The sequence below is a fragment of the Leptonychotes weddellii genome, chromosome X (assembly GCF_054177405.1).
Source record: "Leptonychotes weddellii isolate Sample4059 chromosome X, ASM5417740v2, whole genome shotgun sequence".
Classification (NCBI taxonomy): domain Eukaryota; kingdom Metazoa; phylum Chordata; class Mammalia; order Carnivora; family Phocidae; genus Leptonychotes; species Leptonychotes weddellii.
In genome coordinates this window covers 92,377,598-92,395,085 of record NC_138385.1, presented here as the reverse complement: position 1 = coordinate 92,395,085, position 17,488 = coordinate 92,377,598, and the positions used below count along the sequence as shown (strand labels likewise).

The window sequence follows — 17,488 nt, the reverse complement described above, 5'->3', positions numbered from 1 at the left end:
AGAGAGAGAGAGAGAGGGAGGGAGAAAGCGAGAAGGAGGAAAAGGAGGCAACGTTGTTACAATCAAGAGATGAGAAAGAGTTTGGAAATTTGAAATATGAGAGCCGAAATTTTAAAAACTGAATAAACGAGTTTTCATATAAAGTCAAGGCAATCTGCCAGAAAGTAGAATAAAAGTGAGATGGAGGGGAGCCTGGGTGGCTCAGTCGATAAGCGTCTGCCTTCGGCTCTGGTCATGATCCCAGGCTCCTGGGATCGAGCCCCACATCGGGCTCCTTGCTCAGCGGGGAGTCTGCTTCTCCCTCTCCCTCTGCTGCTCCCCCTGCTTGTGCCCTCTCTCACTGTCTCTCTCTCTGTCAAATAAATAAATAAAATCTTAAAAAAAAAAAGTGAGATGGAAAACAGAACAGAAAGGATAGGAAATATAGAAGATCATTCCAGAAGGTCCAATATCCAACTTACAGGCAGTCCAGAAAAAAGGAAACAAAGAAATGGAAGGACTGGAATTATCAAATTAATAATACAAAAAATGGCCCTAAATTGAAGGACAATGGTCTCCACATGGAAAGGGCTCACCAAGTGTCCAGGACAATGAATGAAAAAAGACTCACACCAAGGCATATTATCATGAACTCCAAAGCACCAGTGATAAATCACAAAAGCTTCCAGAGAGAACAAACAAGCTGTATAGCAACAGGGTTGGGAATCAGAATAGGATCAGGCTTCTCGGTAAGGTCTCTAGAAGTTGCAAGACAATGGAGCAATACTTTCAAAATTCTGGGACTAAATGATCCTTGACCTAGAAATCCATACTCAACCAAACCTTCAATCAAATATGAAGGTGGAAGAGTGACATTTTCAGACATCTAAGGACTCCAATGCATACTGTCTTCGGAAACATACTGTCTTCAGAAACATCGGGAGGATGAGCTTCAGAGAAAGAAAGGAGCACACTAAGAATGCAGAAGACACGAAACCCAGGAAACACAGAATTCATGCAAGAGAGCAGAGAGAGAAAAAACAATCCCTGGATGACTCCATAGCAAGACCAGAGGGCAATCGGTTCAGCTCAACCAGCATGAAGAGCTCTAGGAGGGAGGTCTGACTTAACAAGGGTGTTATCGGTGAGCTTTGGCAGATTTGATGGAGGATGTGGTGGGCACAACAATGCCCCCCCCCAATATGACCATGTCCCAATCCTCAGAACCTGTGAATATATTAGGTTATATGGAAAAGAGAAATTAAGTTTGCCGATCAGCCAACCTTGGGATGGGGAGAGTATCTTGGATTATCCAGATGGATATGACAATAATATATGGGGAGACTTTGGGGTTGGAAGTTGGGGTAGTAATATAGGAGAGCTAAATCCTCGTCGACTTTAAGAGGAACTCAATAACTCAATAAATAATGGCTAAAATCAGTAAATCGAGAAATAGCAGAATAGGCATATTATTTAGACATGGGGAGGTAAAGCCAGAAGAAAGGTGTGTAAGCGTTGAAAGTGGCTCCCCCTGGGGAGTGGGACTGAAGACACAAAGGGGACCGCTGCATAGAGAGACAAGCCTTACTTAGGACAGTTGGCAAAGCTGTGCGTGGGTCAGTTTCCTGTCGCTGCTGTAACAAATTACCACAAATTTAGTGGCTTAAAACAATACAATTTAGGGCGCCTGGGTGGCTGAGTTGGTTGAGCGACTGCCTTCGGCTCAGGTCATGATCCTGGAGTCCCGGGATCGAGTCCCGCATCGGGCTCCCTGCTCGGCGGGGAGTCTGCTTCTCCCTCTGACCCTCTTCCCTCTCGTGCTCTCTATCTCTCATTCTCTCTCTCTCAAATAAATAAATAAAATCTTAAAAAAAAGATTTCAAAAAACAATACAATTTATTCTCTTACCACTCTGGGAGTCACAGGTCCAAAATGGGTCTCCCTGGGCTGAAATCAAGGTGCTGGCAGGGCTGCGTTCCCTCCAGGGACTCTAGGGGAGAGTCCGTTCCCTCGACTTTGCCAGCTTCCAGAAACTAGAGGCCACCTGCATTCTGAGGCTCCCGTCAGCACTCAAGCCACTCTGGTCTCTGCTTCCATCCTCACATCTCCTTCTGTTCTGCTTCCATCCTCACATCTCTGACCGTTGGGATAATATTGAGCCCACCTGGAAAATCCAGAATAATCTCCCTATCTTGAGATCATTAACTTAATTACATCTGCACAATTCTTTCTGCCAAGTAAGGTAAGGTCACATGGTCCCAGGTTCCAGGGATTAGGATGTGGACGTCTTTGATGGAATGGCATTATTCGGCCGACCCCAGTGTATCTGTATCACTTTTTAATAGAAACATTTTTCAAAACATGAACTCTTGGACTCAACAATTCCACTTCTAGGAATTAATGCTAATGGAATAATTACGCAGGTGTACAAAAATCTATGTTCATAGACATTGTTTATGATGCTGAAAAATTATGAACAACTACATGTTCATGATAAAAAAAGTTTAAAAAGTATAGCTATAAAAGGACTACTATGTAGCAATTAACCACTATGCTACAGTTTACGCTGAATAGAAAAAGATGTTCACTGTAAATTAAGTGACAAAAGCAAAATACAAAATGGTAAGTTTACTACTATCTAATTTTTTGTAAAAAAAAAAGTGTATGTGTCTATCAGAGGTAGAAAAATGTGAGCACTTTTGTGTATGTATGTATGTATGTACATACATATGTGTATGAGTTTATAGAGAGAAAAAAGGGAGACAGTAGAAAAATGTGTGTGTGTATGGGTGTGCATGTGTATGCACAGGCACATGTGTGTGTGCAGAGTAGGTATCTAGGTACCAAGATCCAAAAAAATACTGAGACCAAACTGTTAACTGTGGCTATCACTGAGTGGTGGGAGTACAGATAATTTTAATTTTTTTCTTTATGCTTTCCCACAATTTCTAGGATTTTTCCCCCATCAAGCAGGCATTACTCTTAAACGAGAATGCATGCATATTTCCATTTTGCCTAAATAAATAACTTCTAAAAATGAGCACCTGAGGCCCTAGAGACTGACTACAGCAACAGCTGTGAGCGAAGATTACACATGTAGCAATGAGCACAGCTAAGAAAAGAAAGGATGTCAACTACCCTCATTAATCAACTCTCTAAAACATGGTTTAGCTCTACATGCTCTAGAAGTATGTTGAAGCCATGACTATAAATCTCCATATCTTGTTCTCTTTAGAATCTTGTTTTGTGCTAAGTTCTGTGAGGCCAGAACATCTTGGTGGATACTGAATCTCAACTGGTTTCCAGGCAGCATCAAAAACAGGCAGCTTGATTTCTTTCCTTGCCCATTAGGTGGGGCAAGAAAGCTTTAGAAGAGTCCCTGCCAACTAAAACATCAACAGGAAAAACCAAATTGCAGAAAAAAACAGATAGAAGGACTAAGAAGTCATCTCGCTCAGTTTGGACAGGATGTATACTAATATTTTTCCAGAATGAAAACTATTCTCAGAGAATTTTCTAGAGAATATCAAGTTGAGAGTCCATAAAATTCACCTCAACAAGGTTTCAGTACATGACAATCATACCTGTAACCAGGACTGTTTTCCAACAGTTTAAAATTAAAATATCTCTGGTTGAAAAGCAAATTAAAACAACACTGCTGAAGAACAAAAATTCAACTGAGTAAATCTGAAGATCTAATTAGCTTTATTGATTCATGAATCGGGCAGCATCCCATCTAGCAAGTAGAGGGGAGTTCTGAGGAGTTGTACAAAACAGAAGGCTTTTATAGGAAGGAGGTTGGGGCAAGAAGTTATTGGCAGAAGAAAAGAAAGGACCGTTTCAGGCAAGGTCACTTTCTCTTAGAGGAAAGGGCTGGGGCGGTGGGGGGTGGGTCTTATCATGCAGATTATGTCATCTTCCTTTGGGAAGAGAGCCCCTGTGACAGATGACCTCATTAGAGCTGATCAGAAAAGTCCTGACTTGACCTGTTAAGACTACATTTCTGGGGGAGGTTGGAACTGAGGTCACACTGATACCCAACTGCAGTTGGGGTAGGTATTAAGCCCTGGCTTGATGACTTGGCGTAACATCAGTGACTCCATCCTGGGCCTGTGGTTTTCTAGTGACACTGACATACCATTTTTCCTGCATCAGATTGGCAAAGAATGAAAACCGTGGCAAGACACTCCACTGGTGAGGCTGTGAGGAAACAGGCAGTCTCCTGCATTGTGGGAAGAACCAGGAACTTTTATAACTCCTGGGGGGAAGGGATGGCAATACCGAAGATTATTCCATTTACCGTTTGCCCTTCAACCCAGCAATCTCATTTGTTAGAGTTTACCCTGAAGATTCACTTCCAACAAGATGAAAACAAATATGCACAATGTTATCGATCACAGCGTTATTTAAATTACACAGTATCGGAACCTGCCTAAATGTCCAAATGTAAGAGCACGTATCAGATTCTACAGAAGCGCGGGCACCATCTCATGATCTGATATGGAGCGATCTTCGGGATTTCTTCAGTGAACAGAGCAAAGTGCAAAAGAGGATGTAGAGAATAACCCCAACCCTAACTTCTGTGTAAGGAAATGGGAGAAATAAGGAAACATACATATGTCTGCTCATCTTTACCAACAGAAACACAGGAAGGAGGAGCCAGAAGTTGGTCACCTACAAGGAGTGCAAGGGAACAGCATGGAAGGAATACAGGAGGGAGTGACACTTCTCTAAGCATATCTTTTTGTAGAGTTTTGATTTGTGGAACTTACTACATGTTCAAAAAATTAAGTCAAATCAACAAGGATGGGAAAGGGGGGGAAGCTAAAACTGAGAGCAAATTGGAGGAAAAAAGCTCAGCTGTATTTCAAATGAACAACATAACCCCATTGTGGAGGGCTAGGGGTAGTGAGGACTAATCCAAGTAATTTATGAACATAGTATTTATCTATATACCTTCTGTCTTTAGGGGTGTGGAGGTGGAGAACTGCAAACAGAGCCTGACTACTTTTAGTAGGTTTGCTTCCTGTCACGGTATGACTGAAGCAACTGTGAATCTATTTTAGGTGTTTTGTGGAATTGAGCAAATGATAAAATGATTTGGTATTGTTGGGAGCCAGGGTCCTCACTGTGGAAGAAGGGACCCACAAATATGAAATAGGGAAAGCACAGAAGAATCCTATAGGGATGGGTGGGAGGTATCAGTGTGACCTCCTCACTTCTAACATGTGTATGTATATATAATATGCATACGTGTGGATGCGTGTGTGTGTGTGTGTTTTTCCTAGCTATGGCTGCCAAAAAGGCTTAGAAGCAAAGACACTCCACTAGCAACAGGCACTAGTGCCCAAATTTTGGTCTCTAATATCGTTCCCCACTAAGAGGAACCAGGCCTCCTTGGAGAAATGGCTGATTTCAAGGCTGAGGCAAGGAATGTCCAAGATGAACCTGAAGCATCTTGTTATGCCATAAATAAGGAAGTGCTAAAAATAATTATGGCCATAGTAGAAGACATAGCAATCAGCTTAAGAGGGCTCCCACTGGCCAAAGTTGGGATCATTTGAACACTAAAATAATCAAGGACAATAATGAATCATAGACCACTGAAAATGTAGGAATGAATCCCTATCAATAATAAAGACAAATAAATGGGAGAAAAGGGGAGGTCCTTGCTTACAGGAGAATATCAACGCCAGCTAGTAAGCATGGAGGGAGTCCCGGAGTTGGAAAATCATCATTTTGCAGCCATAATTGTAAAGATTGGTTCAGACAAGAGCCATAAATAGATACTGAATCTATGGGGGCAATTTTGATAAAGAAGGGCATATTTCAAATCTGAAAGTATCTCCTTACAGATTGCTTATTGAATGCAGGCAAAACAAAAACAAAAACCAGTAATTATATAGTGGAAAGAGTGGATAAGTCCTTGACCAGGTGATTAAAATTAACATCACCTTTATAGCATCATTGTCTACAACAGCCAAATAATGGAAACAGCCCAAGTGTCCATCACTGGCGAATGGATAAGGAAGACATGGTATGTATATACAATTGAATATCACTCAGCCATCAAAAAGAATGAAATCTTGACATTTGCAATGACATGGATGCAGCTAGAGAGTATTATGCTAAGTGAAATAAGTCAGTCAGAGAAAAACAAATACCATATGATTTCACTCATATGTAGAATTTAAGAAACTAAACAGAGGGAAAGGGGGGCGCAAACCAAGAAACAGATTCTTAACTCTAGAGAACAAACTGACAGTTACCAGAGGATAAGTGGGTGGGGGGATGGGTGAGACAGGTGATGGGGATTAAGGAGCGCACTTGTGATGAGCACCGGGTCTTGCACGGAAGTGTTGAATTACTATATTGTACACCTGACTAATACTACACTGTATGTTAAACTTCAGAAAGAAAACTTCAAATAAATAAATAAAATTAACATCACCAACGAGAGACAGGTGGACATGGATATGACACCGTGAGGGGAACACAGTATCACCCGTAAAGTATTCTGACCAGGAATGCAGCCCTGCTGACACCTCAACTTTAGCTCAGTAAGGGCCATTTCAGACTTCTGACCTCAGAGCTCTAAGATAATAAGTTTGTGTTGTTTTAAATCACTTAGTTTTTGGTAATTTGTTACAGCAGCAATAGGAAATTAATACACATGGAATATGGACAACAAACTACATAAAAGTACTCGAACATGGTAAATTTTCTGACATTGATAACTACTATGGTTAAGAGAATGTCCTTGTTCTTAGGAAATAGTCACTGAAGTATTTAGAAGTAATGGATATGATGTGTGAAATCTACTTTCAAATGATTCAGAAAAAAAGATGTGTGTATATATATGTATACATATATATATACATACACGCACGCACAGAACAAATGATAAACCAAATGGAAAATGTTAACAGGTAAAGCTGAGTAAATATTTCCAAATAAAAAATTTTTAGGCAATTGGTTGAAATGTATGATAATGTCATGTTTCTAATTGCACTGCAGGGGCGCCTGGGTGGTTCAGTCGTTAAGCGTCTGCCTTCGGCTCAGGTCATGATCCCAGGGTCCTGGGATCGAGCCCCGCATCGGGCTCCCTGCTCAGCGGGAAGCCTACTTCTCCCTCTCCCACTCCCCCTGCCTGTGTTCCCTCTCTTGCTGTTTCTCTCTTTGTCAAATAAATAAAATCTTAAAAAAAAAAAAAGTAATTGCACTGCAGATGAAAAATAGCTGAACCATAACACCACACGTGTCTTCTTGAAAGCAATAAAGGATTGTTTCCCACCCCCAATACTGATCAACTACTAAAAAGATAAAGTTCTCTAGATTTCGTTGCTCTTCTTAAGACCCACAATATTTGCTGAGGACTACTCTGTGGCTGGAAGGCTCCAAGCCTGGCAATATAAGGGAAATTACAAGACGTCTGTTCTTCTTGAGATGTTAAGAATCTGATGTAAGAAAAAGTGGATTAAATTTTGGTAGAAACACCCAGCTAGAAAAATAGGTAGAGCTTGAACTGGTGGCAAGGAGGGAAGAGGCTGGGGAGAAAGAATAAGTCAAAGGTTGGGGTCAGGAGAAAGCCCGCTGAGGGCGACTTACCACCTAGCTCCTGACACTGAGAAGGTGCCTGGAGTCTGATGGTTCCCTTCGTGCTTCATCTCCTCGTCTGCAGGAAACTGTGGAGCAGGGCTCCTAGGAGAGTTCCTGGGAGGTAAGGTTGGGTAAATAAAAACTCTGAAAAGCAGCCCTCACCTTACTGCTTTTCTCTCCAAGTATTTCATAAGCCAGGTGCTAAAATTTGGACTTTTTTTTTCCTGCAGGTACCAAGAAGCTGCTATAAAGTTTTGGCTATTGAGGGGGCGTTTAGTCATTCAGCAAGTATTTTTGAGCTACCCCTATATGTCAAATACAGAGTCAGATGGTGGGAAGAGAGATACAGGCTGTGTCTCTAGTCGCTGTGCTTAAGGACTTAAGCAGGGGTGTGTTTAGGTATTCTGGAAGCCCAGAGGAAAGACAGTTAACCCAATGAGGCTTGAGTGGAAAAGCTACCAAAGTGAGTCTTAAGAGTCAGGTTTGAAGCAATTGACCAGGCAGATACAGGGAAAGGACATTTGGGACAGTGGAAATCGAACAGAGCATGTGTGCAGGTATAAAGGCCCGTGAGTGAGGCACATTTAAAGAGGTCCCAGGGCGCCTGGGTGGCTCAGTCGGTTGAGTGTCCCAACTCTTGATTTCAGCTCAGGTCATGATCTCAGGGCCATGGGATTGAGCCCCGCCTCAGGCTCCACACTCAGCGGGGAGTCTGCTTCTCTTCCTCTCCCTCTGCTCCCCCACCTCACCCCCCCTCATTCGCACACGTGTTCTCTCTCTTTCTCTAAAATAAATAAATAAATCTTTTAAAAAATTAAAATAAAGGGGGCTTAAAACTCTGCTGGGTGCCTAGCTGCTCAGTCGGCAGAGCACACGACTCTTCATCTCCGGGTCGTGAGTCTGAGCAGCACTGTGTTCCCTGTAATCCCCTGCAGAAATTGTCATCAGCAAGAACTTCGTAACATTCAAGTCAATTTCTTTACTAAATATTATTTTAAACATCAGTAGAAGGGATTAGAATTTGAGGTAAGAATTTACTTCAGAAAATTACCTGTAAAACAATCTAGCTTTTAATATCTTTAATGATGTGTACAGCAAAAACAAATAAGCCCTCTAAACTTTAATATGATACTCCAGGATTTCATAAGACATTTGTAGCTTTCTGGGAATGGGATTCAACTCCTTGCCCTCCAAAATATGTAAACTTGAATGTCATACAAACTACAAACATGTTTTAAACATCTATGTGACTACCTGCAAAGACTGAATATACATATATAAAATATTATCTCGGGACGCCTGGGTGGCTCAGTCGGTTAAGCGGCTGCCTTCGGCCCAGGTCATGATCCCAGGGTCCTGGGATCGAGTCCCATATCGGGCTCCTTGCTCAGTAGGGAACCTGCTTCTCCCTCTCTCTCCCTCTGCTTGTGCTCTGTCAAATAAATAAAATCTTTAAAAAAAATAATAATAATAAAATAAAATAAAATATTATCTCAACTACCAAAAAAAAAGCTCAGAAAAGACTAATGAAAAAAAAATGTTAGTTTACATTAAATATATATAAGCAGTGTGATTATGAGTGCATTTTTCTTCTTTTTACATACTATTCTATGTACTTTTAAAAAAAAAAAGATTTTATTTATTTATTTGACAGAGAGAGAGCACAAGCAGGGAGAGTGGCAGGCAGAGGGAGAGGGAGAAGCAGGCTTCCCACCGAGCAGAGAGCCCTATGCGGGACCCAATCCCAGGACCCCGGGATCATGATCTGAGCCGAAGGCAGTCGCTTAACCGACTGAGCCACCCAGGCACCCCTATGTACTTTTTTTAGAAAATGAATCTCTACGTCCAACATGGGGCTCAAACTCACAGCCCGAGGTCAAGAGTCACATGCTCTACTAACTGAGCCAGCCAGGCGTCCCTATTCTATGTACTTTTTATTGTCAAAGTCTTTTTAAAAAAGACAGTAGTAAAATGATTTCAATTATGCCTAATGACGTTAAATATTTTAAGTCAAGAATTTTTTGTTCTTTTTTTTTAAGGTCTTATTTATTTGAGAGAGAGAGAGAGCACGCACGAGCAGAGGGGAGAGAGGCAGAGGGAGAGGGAGAGGCAGGCTCCTCGCTAAGGAGGGAGCCGGACCATCCCAGGGTCCCAGGATCATGACCTGAGCCGAAGGCAGACACTTAACCAACTGAGCCACCCAGGCGCCCCTAAGTCAAGAATTCTTATTACACAGTCAACACAACATATACTTAAATAAGCTTGCCTACATATTATGGTGTGGGAGGAGGAATGGCAGAGAGTAAAACCCCTCCTGACTAAGATGAAGTAGGCAGCCCTGGGCAGTAAAACTTGTATACATGGATTTTAGAAACAGATAGATATACGATGGATAGGATGAAATATCTGTACCACTTAAAAAAAAAAGAGGAATGACTTTATTTTATAAAAACGATACAATGTTCATTGTATTCAACCGATACAGAAAAGCACTTAAAAAATTGCCAGTGTTAACAGTGGGTGGGCATGTTTCCAGACCTCTCTATTCATAGGTACAGACAGGATTCATGGTGGGAATTGCTATACTTTTTATTTTAAAAGGTTTTAGTTAATTTTATTTGAATGCTATAGAAAAAACCTTAAAAATGAAACTGAAGGGGCTGCTGAACTTGAGATAAATGTTTCTTTGCCATAAGGGCTACTGGTTCCCAAAAGAGTTACGTAAGCCAGTGATTTTCAAACTTGAGCACATGTTAGAATCCCTTGGAGGGCAGGCAGACTGCTGGGTCCAAGCCCATTTGTGATTAAGTAGGTCTGGGGTGCAGACAAGAATTTTCATTTCTAACAATTTTACAGGTGATGCTGGTATCACTGACTGGGGACCACACTTTGAGAACCAGTGTTATTTAAGGTCAAGAAAAAGACTGTGAAAAACTTAAAGTCGATCAGTAGGTTTTTTCTATATTATATAATACAATCTTAGACATTATAACTTGACATGACACCTGACTATTCAAGATGGGGCAGTTAGTTTTTATTCTTCATGCCACTCCCCTCCCACCAAGTCTTAGCTGATCAATGTATGCTACTTTTTCTTTGTGAAGATTCTTAACATTTACATTCTATTCTACAACTGTAATTCCTCAGTTTTAAAATCTTAGTTTTGTATTTTAATGGACTTAGAGCTCATACCATTCCTTTTGCTGGAACTTTGTTGGGGAACCTGGTGTCCCCTCTCTTCTGGGTTCCCATTAAGTGTCCAGAACCAGGACTCACTGGCTGCAAAGGTCTATCTTATCCTGCAGGCTTTGGCTTCCCAGGGCTGCTCTGCGACCCTGGAAGTGCCTTGTCCTGGTGAATCATTCCCCTTTTGCAGAGGTCCTGAGACAGCAGCAAAGACTTCATCTTCCCAAGGGCTTTCCTTGACTCTACCCCACATGGCCTGGTCACCTCATCGGTTCCTTTGTCCATAATGCGGCCCCTCGTCACCAAGATGTCCTCAACTTTGTTTATTCTGTGCTACTTAGGAGGAGGGGGAGGGGTTGAAGTCACACCATATCTTGTTGCATTAGCATCTTCTACCCTCTTCCTTGTATGGTTGCTGCTGGTTAATCTGGGGCTGCAGATTATTGAGTTTGTTAGATAATGGAGGTAAGTTTCTGATCCAGCTTTACTTTTCCTGCTTCCATCTGGAAGTATCTCCATCCTTTTAAAAAACAAACTTCACAAATGTAGGATTTGTTGGGTAAAGCGTGGTCCATATCATGCATCTACATATTTTATTATAATGTAAATATAATAGTTTTTCCAATTAAAAAAAAAGAAAATGTGGCCTCTAAAATATATATAGTAGTTTTATCTGTGATAAGATTATGGGTGTCTTTTTTAAACTGAAATTTATGTCGAGATAAATGGAGACATACATGCACCTATTAGAAATAATACAGAGAGATCCCATGTACACTTCAGCCAGGTTCCCCCAAACCATCACATTTTAAAACCAGCAAAACCACCAACAGAATAGTGCCTTCTGAGATTTGTGAAACCAGTAAGAAAGAAAATGTGACCAGCGGATACGCAACCAGGAATGCCAACTTTTTTTCTCAACTTTCATATATATATGTCCAGTAGAGTACTTAACACACAATATTGGATTTTTTGTTTTTGTGAATCTCTTCTCCAGCAGTTTATAGGGTTCCTCAGAGGAGGGACTCTGTCATATTATTATCTTTGTCTCCCCAGTGCTGGGGAAGAGCCTACCATACAAGGGAGGAAGGGGAGAAGGCAATGGTATGTAACTTATCAAAACTTCTCTTCTATAGTCTTATGCATTAGAGAATCCAAATTCTTCTCAGTCAATAAAAAATGCTATGGATAAGATAAACTTCTGTTCAGCCTCCACCTGCAAATTGGTTAGTTTCTAATAAACATATTCTACTTGTTACTCATCCATTAAGCTAGTATTTAATGAGTTCTTACTGGGTGTCAGGTAGGATGTTGGGAGTTGGGGATAGTAGGGTGAACAAGACAGACACAGTCCCTGTCCTTATTTTATACTCTAAATTATAAAGCAAGACTTTCTTTTTAGGCTTTAAATCCTATGCACCCAATATCTTCTGAATACACCCACATTGCCAATAGGTATTTTGTAAATAACATGCTTTGCATATTGAGACAATGCCAAAAGTATATTCATATATGCCTAAATAGGAAGTCAGTTATGGAATGATTAATACTGAGTCAACTCTTAGCCTTATGTGCTATGCTATGATAAATATAGCCAGAGAATTAATGCTGTGTACCAAGTTACATTTCCATGTTCAGTGTCCGGTTTCCTTATCAGACTGTTCAGACCACAAAGGCAGGCTCCATGTGTCTTGTTCTCTTGTTCACTGCTGTAATTTTAGCACAGAATCTGTGCAATAAATATGTGTTAAACAAATGGTTAAATATTCAAGGCTCATAAGTGTCCCCCAGAATATGAGAATAAATGAACTCTTTTAAAATTTAAGGCAGATATTACAAGTACCTCACACAATATAAAGTTGTCATACTACTGCACACATGTATTTCTTTCTTACCATAAGTGGAATGTTAAATATGTTTGGAAAACTTGACCTACAGAGATGGTACACAGCATTAAGACAGGCCATCTACCTAAATTTATTAGCCAATTTTAATGCAAGTACTCCTGCCCTCACTTATTACTGACCCACTAAGGAAATGGCTGCTCTATCTTACAAACATATGTAAAAAAAAAATTAAATGTTTGTAGTGATATTTTTCATAATCCAGTCATGAGAAATCAAGTTCTTACCAGATTTTGATTTTAAAAGTTCTGCCTTTGTATGAAATTAAAATAATGTTCTCACAAACTGGCAAGTAACTTCAAGCAGAAGGAGCAACAGTATTTTATTTAATACAAATAAACATTTCACAAAAGTTTAATTGGGAATGTATATGTACTATTAAGCAGAACAAAGAAAACATAAAGAAATAAGGTACCAGGACCTAAAATATCATTTAAGATCCCATCAATTTTATCTTACGCTAGTAGGAACTTAATACAACTGAACTGAAAATAAACACTTTATAATATGTGCTTGCAAAATGTATAATGCTGTAGTAGTAAAGTACAATTTCCAAATATGAGATTTTGTCTCTCAGATTTTTAAAAAGCCTTTAAAAATATGATATGCACAAGCTTGCCCTGAGGGAACGTAAGATGGAATATAAATTACAAAATCTTTACATATTTTCCACAATAGCATTTTGAAATTGGAAAGAGCAAATAGTGGTGGAAAAAATTGAACGAACTAATCACTAAAAATTCAGTGCACTCATAACTACCTGATGGAAATTGTGAAGCACCTTTTCTCGTGCCTTCTTATATAATATGAAATGTATAAATTATAGAGGCCTTGATATTCAGAAACTTAGGAAATTTTCAAGTTATAAGCCAAACTGTCATCAGAAAAAAGAAAAACCTGGTATAAAATTTGCTACCATAAGGCCACTGTTTCAAGTTCTTCCATGTACAGACACTATACAATTCAGATACTTTTGTTTTTATTACATAAGCAAAACTTTCAACATATAAACGTCTGGATATAACTCAGTTAAGTTCTCTATGAAACCATGCTCAGAGAAAAATGCATCAACAAATAATGCCCTTTTGAGACTTTTTGCAAAAGAAACTGTAGTTAATACAACTTTTAAATTGAATACTGTAATTTAAAAGCAGTTAAGTGTAAAAAAGTTGCAGCATTCCACTACAGAAAAATAAAGTTATTTTATCAAGAAAGTTACAGTATTAGTGCTTTACTGCCAATTCTAACTCCTGACAAAAAGAGATGCTCCCAAATATCATCCTGTAGTGTTGTTTCCATATGTAATAATTCCAGATTAGTTTGCTGTGGCAACGTTTGCATATTCCTATTGAGAGAAAACAAAAGAAATACAGACTTCAAAAGAAGAGTCAGTTATAACATCTGAGCTAGAGTTTTTTCACATTGCAGTTTTCAAGATATTTTAATTTATGTAGTACCACTTGCAGCCAAGACCCCCACAAAGGTATGTGGAACCCCAAGGACGCAAAGTAACAACAGAACACATCAAAGCAGATATCAAATGGTTAAATCAGTAGGACAAAGAAAATATATGACACTCAGCACGCTGGTATTAGTAAGTTGATGAAAAGGCATTCTGCTATTTGGGTGAGTTTCACTGGGGATTATAAAAAAAAAATTCAAGACTCTTAAAACCTAGCCCCTCAAGCACGGAGCCTGATGTGACACACACACAATCTCGAACTGGTGCTTGATCTTTGTCATCATATGGTATCTTTAATTTTAAAATGACATGGACTCTTCTAACTTGGCTGACAGAGAAAGCTACTGGGGAGATGGGGAAGCATTCTTGCTTTTGGATGGTTACCTACAACATAAAAAGATGTAAGGCTTCCGTAAACACAGGAAAAGGAATTCACAACAATAAAACTGTGATTAAAGAGAGTAATGAAACGTGGATTCTATACTGTGACGCTATACAAAAATATTAAATTACCAACCACAAACTGGACAGAATACCATGCAACTAATAAAAGAGCAAAAATGGTAAATGGCATGTTTTTCTGGGACATTAAAAATATTTATTAATACATATATCCTTACCTTTTACTAGGATCTTACATTATTAAAACTGAAAGAAATTTAAAAGTTGATTTATTTTTTGGCATTTACATTAGTATGGAAACATTTAATTCCAAACAAAAGCAGTGCTGATAGAAAATTCTTCTTTCAATTTTGGTTTATTAGTGAAATGTTCAAAATACATGCATATATATATATATATATACATATATATATATCTGATATATATAGAGAGTCAACATCATTCCTTTAAATAGAAGTAGACTTCATTGTGTCCCATTTCCTTACTTGTTATATAATATAAAAACCATATATGTTGACCTTCAAATAAAATATCTGTTGCCTACTAACAGCTTTAAAAGGAAACTCTGACTATAATAATTCTTAAAAATTTTCAACTGAAATATCTTTTGACCAATTTTTTTTAATTTTTTTTTATTCTTATGTTAATCCCCATACATTACATCATTAGTTCTAGATGAAGTGTTCCATGATTCATTGTTTGTGCATAACACCCAGTGCTCCATGCCGAATGTGCCCTCCTCAATACCCACCACCAGGCTAACCCATCCTCCCACCCCCCTCCCCTCAACTGAAATATCTTTTTACAAATGTAAAATTATTCTGAATCATATTCACCCTTGACATAGCTTCTTCCACACCATCTCTCAGCTTGATCCCTCCATTCTTCCAATTATTTGAAAACCTGTTTTAAGCAGAATGTGAACTAGATATACGAGCGCCACTGTGGTCTAAGTTCTCTTAAGCTGACACTTGGTATCACTGCAAATGCTCCCTTGTGGGTCTTCCTGCATCTCGTCTCCTCCCCAGAACCCTGCATACCCACTGCTCACCAAGCAATCATCCTCAACAGCACTTTCTCCTCAGTCTAGCAAGATGTTCTATTTCTATATCACATCCTCAATACTCTACCCAACTTTTGAGGCCTTCTATAAGCTGCACACTCCTATCTTTACCCAACCCTCTACACTCTACCACCAAATACGATCTTCGGCTGTAGTCCCTTCTATGCTCTGCTCTTCTCTATGACTCAGTTTCCCTCCTCTGTAAGAGGAGAGTAAAAATCAAAGTACTTAGCATACTTTCCCTGGCCATTCCTGACATACTGATTTTTCCTCCTCTCTTTAGACATTTGCCATCTGTGAAATTAAGCTCTTCAAAACTATGGTTGTACAGATGAGTTAATACAGTATACCTGACTGCTATCCTTTGAAAGACCTGCTTCCAAAGATGGCCCCTGGCTAACAGCCAGGAACGTAGATTTTGGGAGGATTCCCACCATTGATGAGTGTCTAAACTGTGCAAACAACATGGTCTATGCTGAACACCTGCTTTCCTTCTGAGAGTCTGGAATTCGGGTATGTAACTGGCCGAGGGTGCCTACGTGACCAGCCCTCAATAAAACCCCGACCACCAAGTCTCTAACGAGCTTTCCTGGTTGGCAACATTTCACATGTGTTATCACAGCTCGTTGCTGGGGGAATTTAGCACGTCCTGTGTGACTCCACTGGGAGAGGACTCTTGGAAACTCGCACCTGGTGTCCTCTGGACTTCGCCTGCGTGCCAATTCCCTCTGCTGATGTGCTGTGCAGCTTCTACTATAACACATCACAGCTGTGAGTGCCACCATATGCTGAGTCTCCTGAGTGCTCCTGGCAAATCACCAAACCTGGGGCTGGTCTTGGGGACCCCTGATACAATGGCTACCATTCACTAACTTTTTAGAGCTATAAATGGATGTGTGAGAGCATGTGTATGTATATATGATGAGGCTTGATTCTATTCAACAGGCATTTTTTTAAAAGATTTTATTTATTTGACAGAGAGAGAGACAGCCTGAGAGGGAACACAAGAGGGGGAGCGGGAGAGGGAGAAGCAGGCTTCCCGCAGAGCAGGGAGTCCGATGAAGGGCTCGATCCCAGGACCCTGGGATCCCATGACCTGAGCCGAAGGCAGACGCTTAACGACTGAGCCACCCAGGTGCCCCCAACAGGCATTTTCTGAAAACAGACTATATGAAAGGCAAAAAGGGGAAGATATAAAGACTGATGAGGTACCCTCTATCCTGGAGGAGCTGATGATCTACTTGGGGAAATAGTAAACAGCAACAGTTAGAGATCAAGTGAAACAAGAGCTAAAAAGGGGGCTTTGGTAAGGCTTTACAGTGGGTCTTAAAAGGAAAGCAGGGTTTAATAAGAAACCGATGAGGATCAGGAGGCTATTTCTAGGCAAGAGAACACCAGGAGCAAAGATACAAGTACATGAAAATGTCTGTTATGCTCCAAAAAGCAGAAGGTCCATAAAGAACTGTGCTTAGAAAGGCAGTTTATGAGTGTTGTTGGAGTGGGGGGTGGGGTGGGAGGGATGGGGTGACTGGGTGATAGACACTGGGGAGGGTATGTGCTCTGTTAAGCGCTGTGAATTGTGCAGGACTGTTGAATCTCAGATCTGTACCTCTGAGACAAATAATGCAAGATATGTTAAGAAAAAAAAAGAAGAAGAAGGTGGTAGCGGGAGGGGAGGAATGAAGCGGGGGAATTCGGAGGGGTGGACGAACCATGAGAGACGATGGACTCTGAAAAACAAACTGAGGGTTCTAGAGGGGAGAGGGGTGGGAGGATGGGTTGGCCTGGTGGTGGGTATTGAGGAGGGCACGTTCTGCATGGAGCACTGGGTGTTGTGCACGAACAATGAATCATGGAACACTTCATCTAGAACTAATGATGTAATGTATGGGG

The 17,488-nt window shown here is 40.2% G+C and overlaps 1 protein-coding gene across 4 annotated transcripts in view; it reads right to left on the bottom strand.

Annotated features, from left to right (window-relative positions):
- Positions 1–12,973: 12,973 nt before the first annotated feature.
- The window catches only part of BCLAF3 (BCLAF1 and THRAP3 family member 3), a 55,804-nt gene continuing 51,289 nt past the window's right edge, over positions 12,974–17,488 (bottom strand). For all 4 annotated transcript variants that reach the window (XM_081809061.1, XM_081809064.1, XM_081809063.1 and 1 more), the window contains one exon: positions 12,974–14,013. In XM_081809061.1, coding sequence (XP_081665187.1) covers positions 13,984–14,013 — 30 coding nt within the window. In that variant the 3' untranslated portion in view covers positions 12,974–13,983. The remainder of the gene's footprint in view (positions 14,014–17,488) is intronic.